This window comes from Gavialis gangeticus, unplaced genomic scaffold, assembly GCF_001723915.1.
Source record: "Gavialis gangeticus isolate Ggan-Ray unplaced genomic scaffold, GavGan_comp1, whole genome shotgun sequence".
Classification (NCBI taxonomy): Eukaryota; Metazoa; Chordata; order Crocodylia; family Gavialidae; genus Gavialis; species Gavialis gangeticus.
Genome location: NW_017729004.1, coordinates 48088907 through 48107932, shown reverse-complemented (window position 1 = coordinate 48107932; position 19026 = coordinate 48088907). Strand labels below are relative to the sequence as shown.

The 19026-nt window shown below is 40.0% G+C and overlaps 2 protein-coding genes across 2 annotated transcripts in view; both read right to left on the bottom strand.

Annotated features, from left to right (window-relative positions):
- The window catches only part of CUBN (cubilin), a 321538-nt gene extending 317874 nt beyond the window's left edge, over positions 1–3664 (bottom strand). The window contains exons 1-5 of the mRNA XM_019508344.1: positions 3506–3664; positions 3225–3354; positions 2768–2860; positions 1140–1178; positions 431–532 (exon numbers count right to left, since the gene is read on the bottom strand). Coding sequence (XP_019363889.1) covers positions 431–532; positions 1140–1178; positions 2768–2860; positions 3225–3354; positions 3506–3615 — 474 coding nt within the window. The 5' untranslated portion in view covers positions 3616–3664. The remainder of the gene's footprint in view (positions 1–430; positions 533–1139; positions 1179–2767; positions 2861–3224; positions 3355–3505) is intronic.
- A 12223-nt stretch (positions 3665–15887) lies between these two features.
- TRDMT1 (tRNA aspartic acid methyltransferase 1) overlaps positions 15888–19026 on the bottom strand; it is a 52737-nt gene continuing 49598 nt past the window's right edge. The window contains exon 11 of the mRNA XM_019508343.1: positions 15888–17044. Within this exon, the coding sequence (XP_019363888.1) occupies positions 16944–17044 (101 nt within the window). The 3' untranslated portion in view covers positions 15888–16943. The remainder of the gene's footprint in view (positions 17045–19026) is intronic.

The following is a 19026-nucleotide window of genomic DNA, read 5'->3' as shown; positions in this document are numbered from 1 at the left end:
ACCTGTATCTGTAGCCTATCTTCAAGCGTGACCACGTTCTCCCATAACTTGGTGACGTCCACAAACTTGGCCAGTGAGCTCTTCACCCTGACATCCAAATTGTTAACTTCTTTCACTCCCAAAGCAAATAAAGGGGAAATAAGCAAATTCTTTGATAATGTAAATTACCAAAGCTCCAATTACTTCAATAGAGCATCAGCAACAGAAAAGGCAAGGCTCAAGATGTTTGCAGCGGCACTACTCTGTGAGAGGAAACTTGTTATAGCTATAATGCACTTGCACATACCAACTGCTGAGCCTGCTATTAGCTTCAGCTAATTGACATATTATCTTCCATCTTGAAATGATGTGCTGCAGTATCTCAGACTAACGCTGACTCATTATTGCCCTCATATATGTTGAATATACTCAAGGAGTTTGAAAGACTCACCTGCCAGTTACTGGGACAAAGACAAAAGAAGGCATCCAGAAGATTTAGACAGGTTCCAGAATTCTGACAGGGGTTGCTACTACAAGCTTTTCTCTGGACAGCCTATAACAAGGACAGCAAATGATAAATCAGTTTCCTAGCTCCACGCAGCTTTGCTAGCTTGTTTTTTGAAAACTAGTGCATTTGTTTTCACACTTTCTGCACTATATTACTAATCATGTAATAGTATGTATGTGATTGGGCAATTCTCAATTACCTGTATTCATCAAGCGCCCTTTTTTTTTTTTAGTACTGATGAATATTCATTTATTTTTCATTTCTTACATGAGTGACAACTGTATTTTTGTCCCTAGGACTTCATCAGAAATTGATTAGCTGAAATTAAATGTTTTAATATAACAAAACTTGTTGCCCAATTTGAAGACCCAAGTTTTGGAATGGACAGAGCAGTAGAGGGACTGATTCTTTTCCTGATATCTAGTTGCTATTTGTATTTCTATAATTCTATTTTGGTTAAAGAGGAAAGCTTATTTTTTAGAAAAGGCATTTCACATCAGCTACAAAATGCAGCTACTCCATGTGTGTCATTTTTCTATTGGAAAGGCTATAATGAGATGAATGAATCCATCTCATTATATTAAACCTTGCAGTCCTCTTGGTTTTTTTTTTTTTAAAACAAAACTGTTGAATTCCTGTTACAATTTCTCACCTGCTCCAAGCTTTGAAGTCTGCCCTCAAGATTCATAATCTGTAACAAAAATACAAATATTAGTGTGCCTGGGATTAGTGTGATTGCATTTGTACATGCCTTGGCCTGACCAGGTGTATCTACACAGTTGCTAGACTGTGGAGTAGACTAATTAGCTCCATAGTAAAGTGTCACCATCTACACATGAGCCTGTATTAGGGCACAGTAAACTGACTCCTCCGGTAAGGTAGTACTTAACGGGGACATTACTATCTTACGTCAGAGTAATTTACTGAACTGAAATTCATGTGTAGACATTGACCGCAGGCATAAATTATTCCCAGAAAGCCCAGCCAGCCAGAACTCTTCTCTACTTCAGCTCAAATTGTTGCTGTCCTGGGTGCACATGTAGATGCTGTACCTGGGAGTAGTTTACTGCAGCTCAAACTGCTCTGGAGTTCTTGCTTCACATTAATTTCACATGTCGATGAACCCCCTGAGTGCCTTTTTCAGCCAGGCACAAACTATTAGATTAAAGTAGAAATGAAATATGAAAAGAAAATAACTAATGGATTTACAATGAGGTCTAAGTTCTCCAAGATACATTCTGTTGGCAGTACCTAAATTGTATAGGCTGTTCTGGAAATAATAACAACCTAAATATGATTTATACATTTGGTGACAAAACTAACATCCTGATCCTATAAAGATTTATGCATATACCTTTATGCACCTTATCTTTAAGCCACTGAACGTGCACTAAACATGCACAAATCTTTGTGGGACTAGAATCTAAGAAAGGAGTTAACTGTCTACAGTTATATACAGAACAACACCATTTTAATAAACTCTGTTTATAACAATCCCAAGGCCAGGAATTAATTAGTATGATTCAGCAAATGGACACTTTTATAGCAAACACCCTTTTTCAATGGACTTTTTTCCCATTCCCATAGAGATTTGTTATAATGAGGTTGTATTATAAAAGGCAGGAACAGAAAAAAAGGCAAAGATGTTCACTACAAGACAGCAAGCTACAACTATAAAAAATGAATGCAATTGAATAAAGGGGTATGAGGAATAAACAGTTTCCCTGTCGTGAAGTCTCTTGCACTGTGGAATATTTTCCTAAAGGAAATTATGGAAATTTCATAACCTAAGTCATTTACAGCTGACCTGAACAAAGGATTCTATAGCTCAATGCACAGAAAACACCTGCATTTGCAGAGGATGGGGTGCATCTCTAGTGTTTTGCATCTTTAGTTATGGACTCCACAGATGAAACACTTTATCTATGCAGCACTTTATCATTAACAGAAGGTTTCGGTCCTACAATTCTTGAATTCAATGGGATTTTGCTTTGGTAGAAACTGCTGAATTAAGTCCACATAGATAGTAACAAATTAGGGGATTAGGAAAGGAATCACAATACACAGAGCTTTAATCACCACCTACTGAAATCAGTCAGAATCATTCCATTGGCTTCACAGATACTACACCAATTACTTTGGTTTTAGAAAAGGACTATGGTCCTGAGCCTAAGGAGTTCACAGTAGAAGGCTGTACCTCAAAATATTCAGTCAAAGAAATAAAGGCAAATATGTTGATTTGAAGAACTTAATTATAATGTCATATGACCTGAGACTTACCTTGGAATTCATCAGAATGACCTGGCTGGATACATTTTGAGGGATACCAGCACTTCTTTTTAATTCTAGTATCTCGTCTTTATTTTTTCTGATCTAAATTAAAAGAAAAAAAAATAGTTCTAGGCTATTAAAAACAACTCAAAACCAGCTTTGACTTTTCAAATGTTTGAGAGAGGTTTGATTCATACATTAATTTACCATAATAAAAGTCCAATATGATAGTGATGAGTTATATAGTATACACAATGGTATCTTTGAATTATTTTGTAACTACACAATTACTTTACAGGTCTTTAAAGATTTATAATTATAACAATGAAAATAATAGTCAGAAAACCTATTACCTTACTTCACAGAGTTGCCAAGGTAAATTTTGCTACTGTATCAATTTTAATTAAATTCTTAATGTGCAAGAATAAAGCTGAGTATTTCTCAAGACATAAAGTAAATATACTACCTGACTAAAAAGTTCTGCAAGGTCATCTTCATTAATTTTTATTTTCCCCTGTGATCCAGTTCGAAACTCAATATTTTTAGCAGACCCAGTATGGAACACTAAATTACCCCTCTCTGAGGACATGCGAGGCCTGTTGTATCGAAGAAAAGACAGCATTTAGCTACACATCTATCAAAGATTATGTGAAAGATTAAATGTATTTAAGTCACTCTATTACCATTTCTTGTATTTAAGTTCCACTATGTGAACAAATCTTTTTTGATACCTGTAATGGTACTTACTGTTCATTAAAAACAGTCCTTATGTGCCTCTTTTTTTCATACTGGTTCGATTCACAGCTTAATCCAGAAAGTACAACCAAAAGCAAAGGAAAAGGAGCTGGCCAAAGCATTGCTCACTGCCAATTTCCATGGGTTGAGCAGCAAGTTAAAATGAAACAGCCAAGACTGAACTCTGGTTTTGAGAGCCTCAGTGCACTTTGCTCTTGCAAGATTCACTGCCCAAAGGGTGCCCATTATGGTTTTCTGCCCTAGAATAGATAATCTTTAACTGAATTGATTTCCCTAATTACTGAAAATGTGCAAGTGATCTAAACCTTAAACAAAAACCTTTCTCTTTTTCCATTCTTCAGGTACTGAGTGGTTAAAAAAGTGGAATTAGCATGATTAAATCATTACCTCTTTGACCTTTGTTATAATGAAACATTACACTGTGCTAAAATATCTTGAAGTAGGCAGTGGATTTTGCAAAGAAACACCTTGCCATGAATTCAAGTTTCACTGCAAGGATTTTAGCGAAATGTAAAGATCTGAGCTATCAAGAGGAGACCCAGACAGTTACAAGGAAAATGGCATATAACGGTTACACTAGCTGCCAAAAGACTGTTTGCATTGAAGTAGAGGTCTCTAACCATTCCTAAAATAATTCCTTGAATAAATAACACAAGTGATCTAACAGCACTACAAAACATCAGGAAAACAAATCACAACCAAAAATGGTTATTTTGATGCATGACTGAATCACCACAAGACAACTAGAAGATCTCTGTGCCCCCATCCTCTCTTCCTCCCATCCCAGACCTAAGTGCCTATTCTGCCCCAACACAAGGGTCTCAGTGTGTTCACTCTGATACACACTTTGTGCCCATTCCTTCCATACACCTGGTCCTTCCCATTCTGTGTGCTCCCCCTTTTCCCTCATGGCTCTATGGACCCCTATTCTTCTTTTGCCTATGGCTCTTTTTCCCCCATGCTCAAGGTTGTGACACCTCTAGGCTCTCTTTCACCCAGTCTTTCAGTGTGTGAGATGCAGCTCACACACTAAGCAGCACTTAAAAATCTCATTGCATCCAGAGATGTCTTCAAAACAGGTATAGAACTTGGCTAACTAACTTTTTATTGCTGCTCTATCACATGCATAGATCCTTAGAACAAATGGTCTAATACTCTAGAAGCAATATTTTCTATCTTTTTTATTCTAATTGCTTTGTTTTGATTTTCTGCATATATGTGTGTGTGTGTGTGTGTGTGTGTGTGTGTGTGTGTGTGTGTGTGTGTGTGTGTGTGTGTGTGTGTGTGTGTGTGTGTGTGTGTGTGTGTGTGTGTGTGTGTGTATAAATATTTTAAACTAAAACCCTGAGTATAATTTATATTGTTTATAAACCACAGTAAGGCCTAAAATATCTGGATTTCTTCCTCAGGTTTAGCAAAGTCACTGAATGAAAATCAGGCTTAATATCAGTAGACATTACTCTCAAAAGTGGCTCTAAAATAGCGTGACAGGGATCCATGTACATTCATCTTTCCCACAGTAGATAAACTTGTTTTGTAGATGAAAATACAGGATCAGATCCCCAGCTGGTGTAAATTGCCATACCTCCATTACTCAGGCTTTGGTTTCTCTTCATTTTGCCCTAAAAACTTGCCCTAGAATAGGAAAGTCAGAGCAGTTTCTACTGCTTTAGTTTATTTGCTGATAACTAAAGATTCTGCAGGCCAAACTTTACCTGCAGTGTAATCCTTTCAGAGAATGTCCATGTGTATCTGAAACTGGGAAATGTTTCAGTTTTTTTATTGGTGCTTGATCCTATTTCTTTTCCTGTTGTTTTTTCTGGTTCTTGTAGACTGGCTATGAAGGAGCTATTGGTCAAATGAGCAAATGATGTTCATAGCAGCCTGGTTGAATGAACATGTACCATAAAGACTTTCCTTCACCAGGTCTGCCACATGTTGATACCCCTCAGCCTGGACTTTCAGTATAGCCCGAACAAATTTTGACATTTATCCAAAACTGTGAGTCCTTGTGCACTGACCCTCCCCTAACAATTCAGTCAAACCCAAGAAGTAGCCAAGAAGATAAGTGAAAAGCAGTACTCTTTCATTCTTCATCCTCTCATAGTCTCATCCTCTCATAGATGGATGAACTGGAGGAAAGGCGAATTTGACTATGGAGTATGTATATAATGGAAAGGTCTTCTGGGTATTCTAGTCCAAATCCTTGCATAGAGGATTTCTCTCTTCAATGGATCATCAGGATCTTAGCTATTAGGGGTTTGCAAAATAGGCCATATTCAATTCAGATTTGGCACAAATTGGGGACAGTGATTTGATCACTGTCCCCGATTTGATTCGGCTGAACCTGAATCTGAAGATTCGATGCTGATTCGGTGAATCAGCAATTCAGCCATAGACACTGCTTTACAAGTTTTTTTCTATATACCTCGAGGTACCAGGTGTGGCTCGTGAACGCTGCGATGCTGGGGTGGATGAAGTATGCTTCTCATCCACTTCCGGGTGTGATACTGAATGCGCTGGCGATCCCACCCCCCACCCCACTGCTATGGGATGCTCCATCTGCCCCACCATCTCAGCATTCACGAGCCGCAATGTACCTTGAGGCACATAGAAAAAACATTTAAAGCTGTGTGTATGTCTGAATCGCCAAATCTTTCCAAATCTCTCCAAATTGATTTGGAGGGTTCTGATTTCATTCGAAGAGATTAAAGGGTCTCCTGATTTAAGTCATATTCAGAGTTTCAGCCACCAAATCAGGTCAAATCTCCGCCGAATCGAATCAGGGACTGAAGCATTGCATGGCCCGATTAGCTATCCTACCTCTATACCTCTAGTAAATGCATGTCAGATCTGCGAACTTTGGAAAACTATAAACATGTTGGGGGGAGAAGAATAAGCCCACAGCTTTAATTTTATTGAAATGCATTTAACTGAGAAATTTTTTTTGGAGGGACAAGGTGGAAAAACCGTAAATAGCTGGCTTAGGAACAGGGACTATCCTTTATAAATAGGGACGGTTGGCATGTGTACTTCCTCTCTGAGCAGATCATTCCATTACCTCATTGGCATTATAGCTGAAAAAATCTCTCTAAAGAGAATAGATTGTTCAGGGACTTGGCAAAAGGACACGCTGCATTTTGCCTCTTGGACCCAGGCTGGATTAGTAGTGCCTGACATTTACCACCATTTTGTATGATGCCACAGTGGACTATGTGAAATGAAATGGCAGACTTAATCTACACCCCTGTAGGTGTGTATCTACTACAAAAAGCTGCTATCATACTCAGCACATATTTGGACACAGGAAGAGACCAAAAATTCAATCTGCACTGAGACTGAACTACACCATTACCTAGAAAGATGATCCTGCTACATCAGAATGGATACCTGTAAGGTAAGTGTGCAGCACTACTATACCTATTTAGTGGGTAAATTGAGGCCATCTCTTTACATAGATGTCAATCATGATCCTTTGCATAGAATTAAATTATTTTTAATGAAAAAATGATAAAACAGTCCTGATTGTTCTTTATTTACAATCTATAATTTTTTTTGGGGGGGGGAGGGCCAGGGGAAGGGGGGGAAAATAATCTCTCTTTCTCTTTTTGATGTTATAACTTGACAGTTTGTAAACAATTATAGCTCTATATACACATTCATTTTCTCTGGCCTCCTGATAGCACTCACCCTTTCTAATCTCATCTTCTCTTCCCTCAGTTCCCTCTAGGGAATCACTTTCCCTAAAAAGTCATCCTTTGATACAAGGATGATAGTCTTCCAGTAGATAGTCATCAGTAAGTCTGGAGATTACTGGAGGGGCCAATCTGAGATCAAATGTAGACATGGCATTCAGTTCCAGGAGGAAGGAGTGGATCTTTGTGCTGCCAGGTCACAGCTCTTCCCTTTGTCTCTCTCACCTATTCACCTGCATAATGAGGCACATTTGTTCAAAATGACCATTCCCTTTTTGTATTTCATGGTGCCATTGGGGACAATGCAGTGCTAAAGTCTCTCAGGTATCAATGTTAATATTGCATTAAGCAGTATAGTAACTTTTAAAAGTGACCATATATTAGTCAGATGAAGAGGAATTATTATGAACATGGTGTCATGTGCAAATCACTCATTTCAGTGAACTAAAGCCAAGAGTAGAAACCCAGAGCTACTTCAAACTGTTGGTACTCATTCTTTTCCTGGTCTCATTTTACAAAAGAAAAAAAAAGTTTGAGACTCTCCTGATATAAGCATGAAAAAGGACTGTAATCATGACACCACTGTTGCAGTTGGTGCATCCCATGATGTAGTAATTATTTTGGAACCCCAAAGCTTCAAGCAAACATTTAACAAAACCTGTATGAATGACATATTTGGGTTGTGGAACAGGCAGCTGCTGCCAGCTTGTTCCATCTATAAGCTGCCCTTTCCTACAATAGGCCCATCATTCTCTTTTCCTATTTTAACGTCTCTATGGTATTTTGTTTTTAAAAGAATAACAATGCATTTGATTTTATTTACTTAACTAATATCTCAGGTAGGCTAAAGGAATTTTCAAAATGGTTCACTAAAAATTCTAAGATTCCTTTATGCTTTCCCTTAGGATTACCTTGGGCATGCATAATCTATTGCTGCTGATTTAGTTATTCAGGGTGAAATCCTAGACCTTTGGCCTCAGTTTGTCCAGGTATTCTTTCATCTGCACTTTAGGGATTATTTGCTCTGGTTCACCCAAGTTATATATATACTCCTAGTTTTCTGACACTTTTTTTTCTCTTTTTCCTTTTTGGAAGTCCATTGCTAATTAGTTCACTCCTAATTCATCTGTAGATATATTTATCTCCTGGTTTCTCTTTCAACTGAATAGCTATGTAACTCACCCTTTTTTCCATTTTAGCCAAGAGTTACATTTTACTTCCATCCCCCCCACATCCAATTTGCCATGTTGCATATATTTATAAATCCCTATTTTTACTTCTTATTTCCATTCCTTCTTTAATTCCCTTTTTCTTGTTTATGGCTAACCCTCTTTTCAGTCACATTAGTTTTATTTCCTTTGTTTCATCATTCCTGTTCTTAACCACATTGTAACTGTTTTCTCATATATATATCTCTCTTGTTCTTAGATTCGCTTTTTTATATACTTCTCCAATTACACTCCTAACGTTTTGAATGGATCTATCCACCAGACTCCTCCTTAATTTTTCAGCTTCTTAGGGTAGAAACACATATTGCATTTGTCCCTGAATAAATTGTGTGCATTTGTCCCAGAACAAAAATGTCCCATATTTTGACTAATGCACTGATTATTTTACATAAACATATCTCAGCCTTCCACATTCATTACCGTTCAGGAAGGTATGTGCATGGTACCTGAATGTGGTATTGATGTATTGCTGAGAGGTAGTAAACTGTAAACTCATTCCTATTACCACACTAGGACTATTGATATGGTTTAGACCAGCTGCACATTTAGCCCTTTATTCAGTATCTCTGTGCAAACCCTTCCCTGACATCTGTACTTCCTTCAGGGTTGAATCCTACAATTGACACCACTTTAAGCCTGGGTTCAAGCTAGAGTGTCCCAGTGAACTAACCATAGTTACTCAATTGCATTCTGCACCTTCAGAAGTGGTGACTAAAGACAGTGAAAAACCAGGCAAAAAGAACCACACCAAAAAGTCAATAACCTAGTGGCTAGATCATTCAACTTGGGTACAGGATACCCAGGATCAAGTACTCTATTTGACATCCTCCTACAACCTAGGCAAGTGTCCTAACTACACCATTACAGATTTTCATCTCAGTCTAACTGTTCCATCTGCATAAGATATATTCACTCAGCCCAAGGCACGTATTTGGGATGTAGAAGATTCAGGTTCAAGTCCTTCCTCCAATGAATAGTTAATTATTCAAAATTGAAAAGCTCCAATAAGAGCTCTTGGGAGAATAGCCTGGGAGAATGAGGTTCAAAACTTGATCCAAATTAGAAAGACAATATCCTAGGTGATCATAACAAGGACCCAGCTGAGCACTATACTCATCGGGGTGAAATCAGCTGGAATGCTCTTCAGGTGTCTGACTCCCAGCTGGGCCTGCGGAAAAGCAGGGAGCTCGCAAACCAGTGGTGTGTTCCACCACACGGTCATCCCCTGGGCCAGACAGACAGCAAGCGGGCAGCAGGTTCTCCCCAGGCCCGATTCCCCCACCAGCATGAAAACTAGAACCCCGGCTCCAAAAGGACATAGGCACTAATCCAAAAAGAGGGAAGGTAGCTGGCACAGAAAGCACTGCCTAGGGCCAGGAGCCACAGGTGGGGGCTTTAATGATCCCCTCTGGGACACTCACCACCTGACAGTGGCCCTGGGGCACATGGGAACCAGCCAGGGTACAGGTTGGCTCAGACCAACCCACAACTCCTTCTTTAAGGCAACATCAACCCTGGATGAGGAGGAACACCAGTGTAGGTAGGCACTGGTTCATGCTACATCCCTCCACCACAGCCAAAGAGCTAGGATTGTGGACCAGGATGACTCCAGCTCTCCAGATAGAACCCTGACTGTTACCTGGCCACTGGGGATCAGATACCTTTAGGAGCTCCATGGGGGCTCATAATACCCATGACCCCAGGTCACCTGACAGTGTTTGACCTAGCACAGACTAGCCGGCTCAGATCAGACTCCTATTAAGGGCACACCCCAGAAAGCCCTGGCAGCCGAGACATGGTGCCAGGCCGAGGCAAGGCCTGAAGCAGGCACAGGCATTCTTATCTGAGTTATATTAGTTCATTTGTTTTCTTGTATTGACCAGACGCCTCTGACCACAGAACTTTATCCAGATGGGAGGGCTCAGCCGATGCGCAGTGATCCCAGGCTATGTGGTCTCCATCCATCACAGACCCTTCTGCCTAAATAATGAGGCCAGATGCCTAATACAACTACATGTCTACTCCAAGCACAAACAAGAACAGCTGAGTGGGAAGGGGTTGGGTGCAGGAGAGGAAAAGCCCTGTGTGAGCCTCTTGGGTGTTGTGACCCACACCAGTCTCAGCAAACCCTACATCATCTGGTACTGCCTCCTGGTACTTAGTTTCAGTTGCACCAAGTTGTGGCAGGTGAGATATAGGGGAGTGAGATACCTGTCAAGCATGTGGCACTCAGGCCCACACCAGTATGGCCACTCAGCCTGGGTCCCTCTATGGTAATCATCACCCTAACTCCTGAGTGACTGGCTGTTCTGGGGTAAAATGGACAAACGGACCCATCACTAGAAGTTCCACTTTAAAAGAGAAAAGGGTTTTTTTTTGTTGAAACTGAAACACTGTGTGAAAAGCTTTAGGATCAAAAAAAATCAGCATTTTCTGATGGAAAAAAAATGTAAAATAATTCCCAAACTTCAGCTGCAACCATGGAGTGCTTTGACTCAAACGGCTTGTATAAGACACTGCAGCTTTTTCAGAACTAAGTATCATCCATAGGAGAAGGGATTAAAAGGACCAATGGCACATGCATATTCCTGTCTTACCTAAAATTTTGGTAGGCTTAACTTACCCACATACCCTCATTTTTTGATCCAGGGAAAGGTGCACTTGGCACCCCTTCAAATCTGCTTCTTGTCTCTTGTGACCAGGAAGGAGAGAAAAACAAGGTAGGATCCTCTGCCTTTTGTGCCCATGTACTTTGCATCTCCCTTTGCCAAAATCCTCTGTTGGGCTCACCAATGGATGGAGACAGGCCAAAAAGAACCATCCAGTCATTTTTCTTTTGTATTCAGGCTGGCTACCTAAAGCTATTATGATCCTTTTCCTGGGCCATGCAAATAACTCCTTGATACCACACACACACCAAACTGTCAAAATGGCAATCAACTAAGCAGAGGTGTACATTATTTTTATAAATATTGTGCAAGTCTTTCCTACACTTTTCATAATATTTTAAATTTATATAGTTCTACTATTTAATATTTAATTATCCCAGATGCTCTGGTATATCAGTTACCTATCCAAGCTTGGTTTGATTAACGAAGCATATTTTTATTTATTTTTAAATAATTACTGTTCTAATACTCTTTCAAATCCAGGTTTACATGAGTAAAAATGAAGGCTAGAATTTATCACAGTTATTATAATTTATTTTAAGCTTTTTGCTTGTTTCTTACATTGCAGTATTGTGTTTCCTAGGGTATTTCCTCAAGCATTTTTCCTTGATAATTTGTCTAAAATTGCCCAGAAGGACATGGCACTTTTAACCAAGTAAAGGAAACATTTATTGATTCACCCATATTCTTTCAACCACTGTGCGTGCATGCATGTGCACGTGTGCACACACACACACAGAAGTCACAACACATACAGCACAAAATTGGCTTCAAGTATCTATAAGGCAAGATATATTAGATTTCTAATGGGTTTTTGACATTTACAAAAGGAAGGGAATTAACTTAAATATTTTTAAATGAGGCCAATTAACTGATTGATCAACCACAGTTCAAATATCTATCATTATAAGCTATAGAAAAATATTAGAGAGTAAGCAGAGGATGAATAATTAATCTTTGAGGTTTTAAGATAAAACTGACAGCGAAGTATCAATTTGTCTTTTTTAGTTCTTGCATGGATAAACCTCCAGAATTTGATATGACCCTAAAAGTAAACCCAGATAATTCAGAGATTTACTTTGGTAAAGCTGGTTTAGATAACGAATATATTATCTAATGCAGGGTAATTATTTTGGTTGACGGGCCATTTAATGAGTTCTGGTGAGCTGTTGAGGGCCACACATATAAAATATGTCAGAAGATATCATTTTAACAAATTATAGATAAAAAAACAAATCACATACTAAAAATCAAACATCTACTATAACATATTTTAATTGTATTTAAAAAAAATATTTTTGTCCTGATTTGTTTGGGTTTTTTTAGTAGTTTAGTTGTATATTGTGTTGGGGTGTATGTGTGGAGAGGAGTACGGGGGCTGGGTGGCGCTGCCTGTGTACTAAGTTTCAGGAGCCAGCTGGGGGTGGGAGAAGGGAAAAGGCACATGCAGCTGAGTTCGCCCAGGGAATGCAGTGCAGGTGCACCCCACCCCTGTATCCAATCTAGAGTGGGTGGAAGGCAGCTGGGAACTGAAGCTGGAGCCCCATGCGCTGGGGTAGGAGCCATCTGCCCCCAGCTTCCCCCAAAACTGGTGCAGTGCAGGAGGAGGAGGAGGAGCTGCTGGAGTGGGGGGGAGCTGAAGAGTACCCAGGCAGCTGCGGCAGCAGCAGGACCAGCCCTGTCAGGAAGCTGTGCATGCTGGCCAGGGCGAGTGCTGAGGCAGTGCTATTGGTGGGCATGGGGTGGATGCAGGTGGGATTACATTGTGGGCTTCCCTGGGCAGGTTTGTACTCTATGTGGCGTGCCACTGGCAGCCAGGTGCTGGATACACTCAATTGGCAAGCCAGATCCAACCCTCAGGCTGTATCTTGCCCACTCCTGATTTAAAGCAAATGGCAACATTTACAAATTTAAGACAATTCTGAATAGTAAAAATGATACCACCTACCTCACCATATGTTTCCTGCTTATATTCAGTCAGACCTTCTGACCTGCAGAGTATGAACTGCATTTTCCAGCAAAGCAACCGAGCTGAGAAGGTGAGACCTGGATTCTATTCCTTGTTCAATATCCACAGAACTAGTGCAGACCCTGGTGCCACTCGATTAGAAGTAAAGAGGTTTCACAGGTATCACCTTTCATAACTGATAGCTAAAGGTTGCAAAGTTGAGCGTGGACTGATCTCAGCCTAATTGGTTTGCAGACATTTGTGACTGGTAGGTTGCACAAAAGACAATATAATTCAATGAACAATGGGATTAAAATGATGCTGCTCAATGGAACCCAGTAAATAGTTGTATTGATGATATACTAAATGCAACTGAGCCTAGTACACTTAATCCAGTTACTCCCATTCCTTGGGGCAATCTGGAGTAAAAGAATAAAAAAAACTCTGATCTGTGCATTGAAAACACCCTCTCTTACGTAGGGTGACCATATGGCCCAGTTTGGCCACAACAGTCCCAGATTTCATAGGATGGTCCTGACCAGTTGGTGAAAATTGAAACAAAAGTCCCGGAATTGGCCATCTAACATGATCCTTTCTTTTCCTACTGACCCTACTACATGTGAGTGGGAGGCAGCAGAGCCGGCCTTAGGGAAAATGGTGCCCTGGGTGAACTTGTATTTTGTTGCCCCCTCCCCACTCACCAAGTCAGCGGTGCTGCTCCAGGCAGAGGTAAAGGCAGGCAGGAGGTACAGTGCACAGTCAAGTGGGGAGGTCCAGCTCCTCCTGTTGTGAGTGCACAGTAGCCACAAAGCTGGTCTCCCAGACATTGTATTGTTTGTAAACACCCTGAAACAACTGGAATTCTTTCTTAACTGCCTGCCCAATCACTTTTTAATTCCAAGTCGAATTTAGAACTATCCAATCACCATTTGGCACTGCTGTACTGGACTTTATACATCTGATCTAGTGTGATACTGAAAGCTAAGATGTCCTAGACTTACTTCTTAAATGTCATAGCTACAGCCAAGGCACTGTGGCTAAACACTTGGTGAATATTAGACCACAAAACATTAGTAAGTGGCAAGACTTTTCAGCCCCCTTATTTCTGCTAAGTTGATAAATGGGAATGAAAGGAAGGAAGAGCTCTCTATTCAACCCACTCCTTTAATTTATAAATAAACTCTTCAGCAAAATGTTACTACTAGGCTATCACAGGCCTAAACTCTGCTACATGCATCATTACTATAAAGGTTTACGAGAAACCATTGTTAATGCGTATATCAAATTACATGATTTTATAAAAGCACAAATTTACACTTCCATATGTGCTTGTATAACAGAATCCATGTTAGAAAAACATTGTTTTGCTTGAATCTGTCAGGAGTAAAACCCATAGTTGATCAATTATTCCTGCATCCTACAATCATACAACATTTATTAATCACATTAATAGATACATAAAGATATATCCCACCATTACATGACATGTTCCCATGGATAGGAACAAGACTACAGTTCACAACGTATTTAATTCAAAACTGGACTTGTTTAAAAGAAGGTGCAATCCAGGAGAATATCATAGGGTTGTTCTCCTCATGTGCCATTGCAAGAACCATTGCAAGGGGTCAACCTTATCTAAAATGAAAGATGGCTTAGTAATCCAGGGTCTTCTACAAGAATCCAGTGCCTAAACCCTCAGTTTCATTCTGAGGACTGACAATTCAGTGGCACAGTTGGTTGTAATTGCTGTTGCAGGATCAGAAAGGCAAGGTAGGCTCTGAGGTAGCTCAGGCCAAGCTTAGTCAAATCAGGAGCAGCACACAAAACAAAAAAGTGATCTAGAAAAAAGAGGGGAACGTGTGTATGAAAAACAATCCAAGTATGGAACAGAGTGGTTGCAGTTTCTATATGGCAATCAGTCCCAGATAGGAGACATGGCATTACCTACCTGGAAATGGCAAAAGCATGATCTGCTGTGGCTAGGTCCTCATTACAAGTGTTTTGTTTTCTGAAGAATTTTTTTCTTCTTAAGTTTTCAAGTAGTGGTGCTTTTGGTACCTTTGTGCCCAAGAGTAACAGCCTAAAGAAATCCTTACGTCTGACTTCTCTTGGGCAGATGGCATTTTAGAGTAGATGCTAGTTCCTCAAAGTGACGTTCTGCTTTCTAACTCACATTATCTCCTATATTTACCAAGTTTAGCTTAATCCATGTGTCTTTCAACCACACCACAGTTTCTTCCAAAGATCAGGGCAGCAACATCTGTGCAGTAACCTAGACCTGTATCTCTTTGGTACATGGGTTGTTTTGCAGTTTTCCCACAACTTCTTAGCAGCTCTGCATAGATGTTAAGATTAGTGGCACAAATGAGACTTGCAACATCAATGGATTTTTCAATACATTTCCATAAGATCACATATGGGTAATCGGCTATGCTGCATCTCTAATGATGAAACAAAACTCACAGCCTGGAAAGAACTAACGTGGCTTAAATTGCTTGAATGCCTCTCCAATTCACAGCTGTTCTGCAGCCACTAGTAACAGTAGCACCTAGGAGATGATCTCAGGGAAAGCCTATACTTAGAGTAGTTTCCGAAAAGATGGGGAACTGCAGCTACAGACTGGCAACAGCTGTTACAATGGAAAGCTTCTGTATACAGAAGTTTGTAGGGATACATATGTTACAAATGAAAAATCATTCTAACTTCAACCCTGCTTAATCCAGGGTTAAAACTGGGACACTTTTATTCACCTGAACAGCTACAGACATGTATGCAAGTTAACAGAGCATAACAGTTGCTCCATGCTCTCAAGCAGGACCTCTTCCATGTCTGAAGCCACTCCAAGCATGCATACATTTGTCCATGCCTTAATAACGGCAGGATGTCTCCAGCTGCTTATGAGTTGCTGCACCACGCAGAACATCCAGCGCTTCATGTAGTGGCCTTACCCCAACAAACATTAACTACCTGCAGCTCTGCCCCCATGTCTGTGAAGGGGTTCTTGAATGACCTCCTAATAACTTTGTTCTGGTTACTATAATCAAAGAAATCCTCCTGCAACAGGACACAGGGCTTTAAGGGCTCTTTTATGCCATGCAGGTGCTTTTATACAATATAAAGAAACCAAAGGAAACATAAGAGTTCCCTAAAATAAATATCTTGCAGAGGATAATACCTAATTTAACTCATACTGAAAAAATACATTAAAAGAAGGAAAAAAGATAAGCTAGAACATGATGAGTAGGAGCATTGCAAGGGCTCTAATAACCTCAAAGCATATTTCATGGGTTGTTCCTAAATGCCACAAACACAACTGTGATCTGAGGACATAAGTACTTACAAAGATTAGACAGACACTTACAATCAACATTGTGTCTATTTAAAAATATATAAAGTACTGGTATTATAAAAGCATTAAAAATACAGTATTAGACAACTTTTACAACAAACCTCATAAGAACACATTAAGCTATTACTTTCAGTTGTAAACTATATCCTGAATGCAGAACAAATACATACTTAACATTCACATCTGTTTTATATTCTAGACCAACGTTTGTGATGTAATATGACAGTTCTAAGAGGGACACATAAATGCTATAGTTTATATTTTACAAACTAAAAATAAAATATAAGTAAAACAATCAAGGTGTTGGCAGTATACATTTAATAGTGTGCCTGTATGCTCCAACAGCTCAAATGTTCAATAAAATAAATGCATTAAAATACAAATGTTCAGCAGGATATATCTAGCCATTCCAGACAGAGATTTGAGTTAGCAATGATTTTTGTAAAGCTGCCATCTGCTTCATTATGTTACTCAAAGGAAGTTATATTCTGAGTTAGCAGGACTGACAGAAGTACTCCTCATCAAATTCAGGTTCAAAATCATCTGATCAGAAGTGAAATCAGTTTAGCCACAATGTGTACATTGAGACTATTTCCTAGGAGACGGTAGCGCTGCTTCACTGTTATCTTTTCAGGAAAACCTACAGATAAAAACAATTGTACAATACAAAGACAAAATAAATTTCAGTGTGTTTTTTTTCTTTTCAGGTTTTTGGATTTGCACGAACAATTCCAGGTAAAGTTATGAACAACTGCAACAGGCAGCACAGGTCTCTAACTTTACAAATGACTATAAAATGTAGCTTATCCTGCAATCAAGTTCAATCTGTGTCTCCTTGACATAGCACGGGGTGTCCAAGGTCCATGATGCAAAAGGGGCCCTCTCTGGGGGGGAGAGGGGTGGGGAGGTGCTGTGGCAGAGTAAATACTGCACAGTTCCTGCTCTGCAGTCTTTTAGTGGGATGCCCCAAGAGGGCAATGGTATTGAAAGAAGGGTATGGTCACAGCAGCCAGAAAATGTGATGATTCAGCAGGCTGCTTAGGCCTTCTCTTGGTGGGGATCCTCAGGAACTCCAAAACTCACCATGTAAATCAGCTGTGACAAGTAACACATATGAGCTCTGCAGAAAGCACTAAGAAAACCTCCTCCATACTGGGCAAGCAAGGGCTGGGAGGAGGAAAGATGGAGGCCCAGGCTAATTTAACCTGGCCAGGATGGGGAGAAAGAACTGAGAAGAGGCTCCTGGGGGCATTACATTTCAGGCAACTTTTATACCTATAAAGGCCTGTGTGTGCATGTGAGTCAGGGAAGAGTAGAACTACGTCTATAAACTATATGCTGTACAAACTTCATTGGAAAACTCCCATCCCAAGTGAGCACAGGAGAAAATGTGGCCGGAGATTATTGGAACCACGGCTGAAAGCCAAGGAGGAGGTGGCTGGGAGTTGTTCCATATTTCTCTGCCAGTTTGTAAGGCTTATATATGGACTACTGTGGTAAGCACTTTCTCTGCCAGCTCCAGATGTTCTGCCCAGTTCACTGACACCAATATTTAGGCATCCACTTTCCTCCTCTGGGTCAGTTATTTGGCTGAATGTTTCTTAGATCCCCATACATATTCTCCTAGATGAAGTTTCCATTTGATCTACTGTATAAATTACATATAATGTGTTTAATAAGCGTGTTTGAATAGTAATGGTTGTGAGTTTCCTCTGCTTTCTCTAGACAGATACCAGCCCTAACTCTCTTACTTGCCTGGATAAATTATCTTGGATTTCTTACTTCAAGGAGAAAAGACTTGAGTCTAGCCTACATCTGCAGACTTGGTGGCCAGAGGTTTGAAGGGCCTTGGTGCCTAATTTCAAAGTCTTTGTTGCTCAGGGATGCTGCTATCTAAACACATACACTACCACAGAGCTCTGACTCTAATTGACCATTAATTGCTTTTCCACCAAGTGTTGTGTGCTTGATTCCCATTTACACAAAGTTTCCTTTGCATTACTCTTGCAAAGCTCTAGTGCAAAAGAGGATTAGCTCCAAATGTTTTGTCTTGTTATAAGTCATTCTCTGGTCTGCATCTCTGTCATTCCTGTATCAAGAACAGTCAAGTGGACAAAGCAAAAGCTTTCTACATGCTCTGAAGTCACTCTCCTGAAAGCAAGTGCAAGAATGGTGTGGTCTGTTTTAATATTTCTGTGTTAACCTAATGGCAGTAGACCCATTCCCTGGGACCTGCCAGTAGTAAATAACAACCTGTTCTAAGATTACTAAATTAACTTATTTCAAGAAGATAATCTCTGGCTTCATCTATCAAGTGCAGAAGTTCCCAAGCAATGGCTCTAGTTTGGGAATCTCAGCAAAATGTCTCCTGCATGAACCAGAGAAAATATGACTTGCAGAACTGTTGCAAAGACAGAAACCACACAGGAGTGTAATCTATCTTGGAAACTCAGTTCTTTAGTTAATTACCTTGGCTTGCAATAAAAGAAGTCTGTCACAGCAGACTTTTTTGCTGTGAGAAAGTAAATAATGCCAACATGGTGGCAGTTGGCAAGTACCTCATAACACTTAAAACACCCACCTTCCTGACTTGATTCATGGTGGGGGAAACTGGCCTCTTGG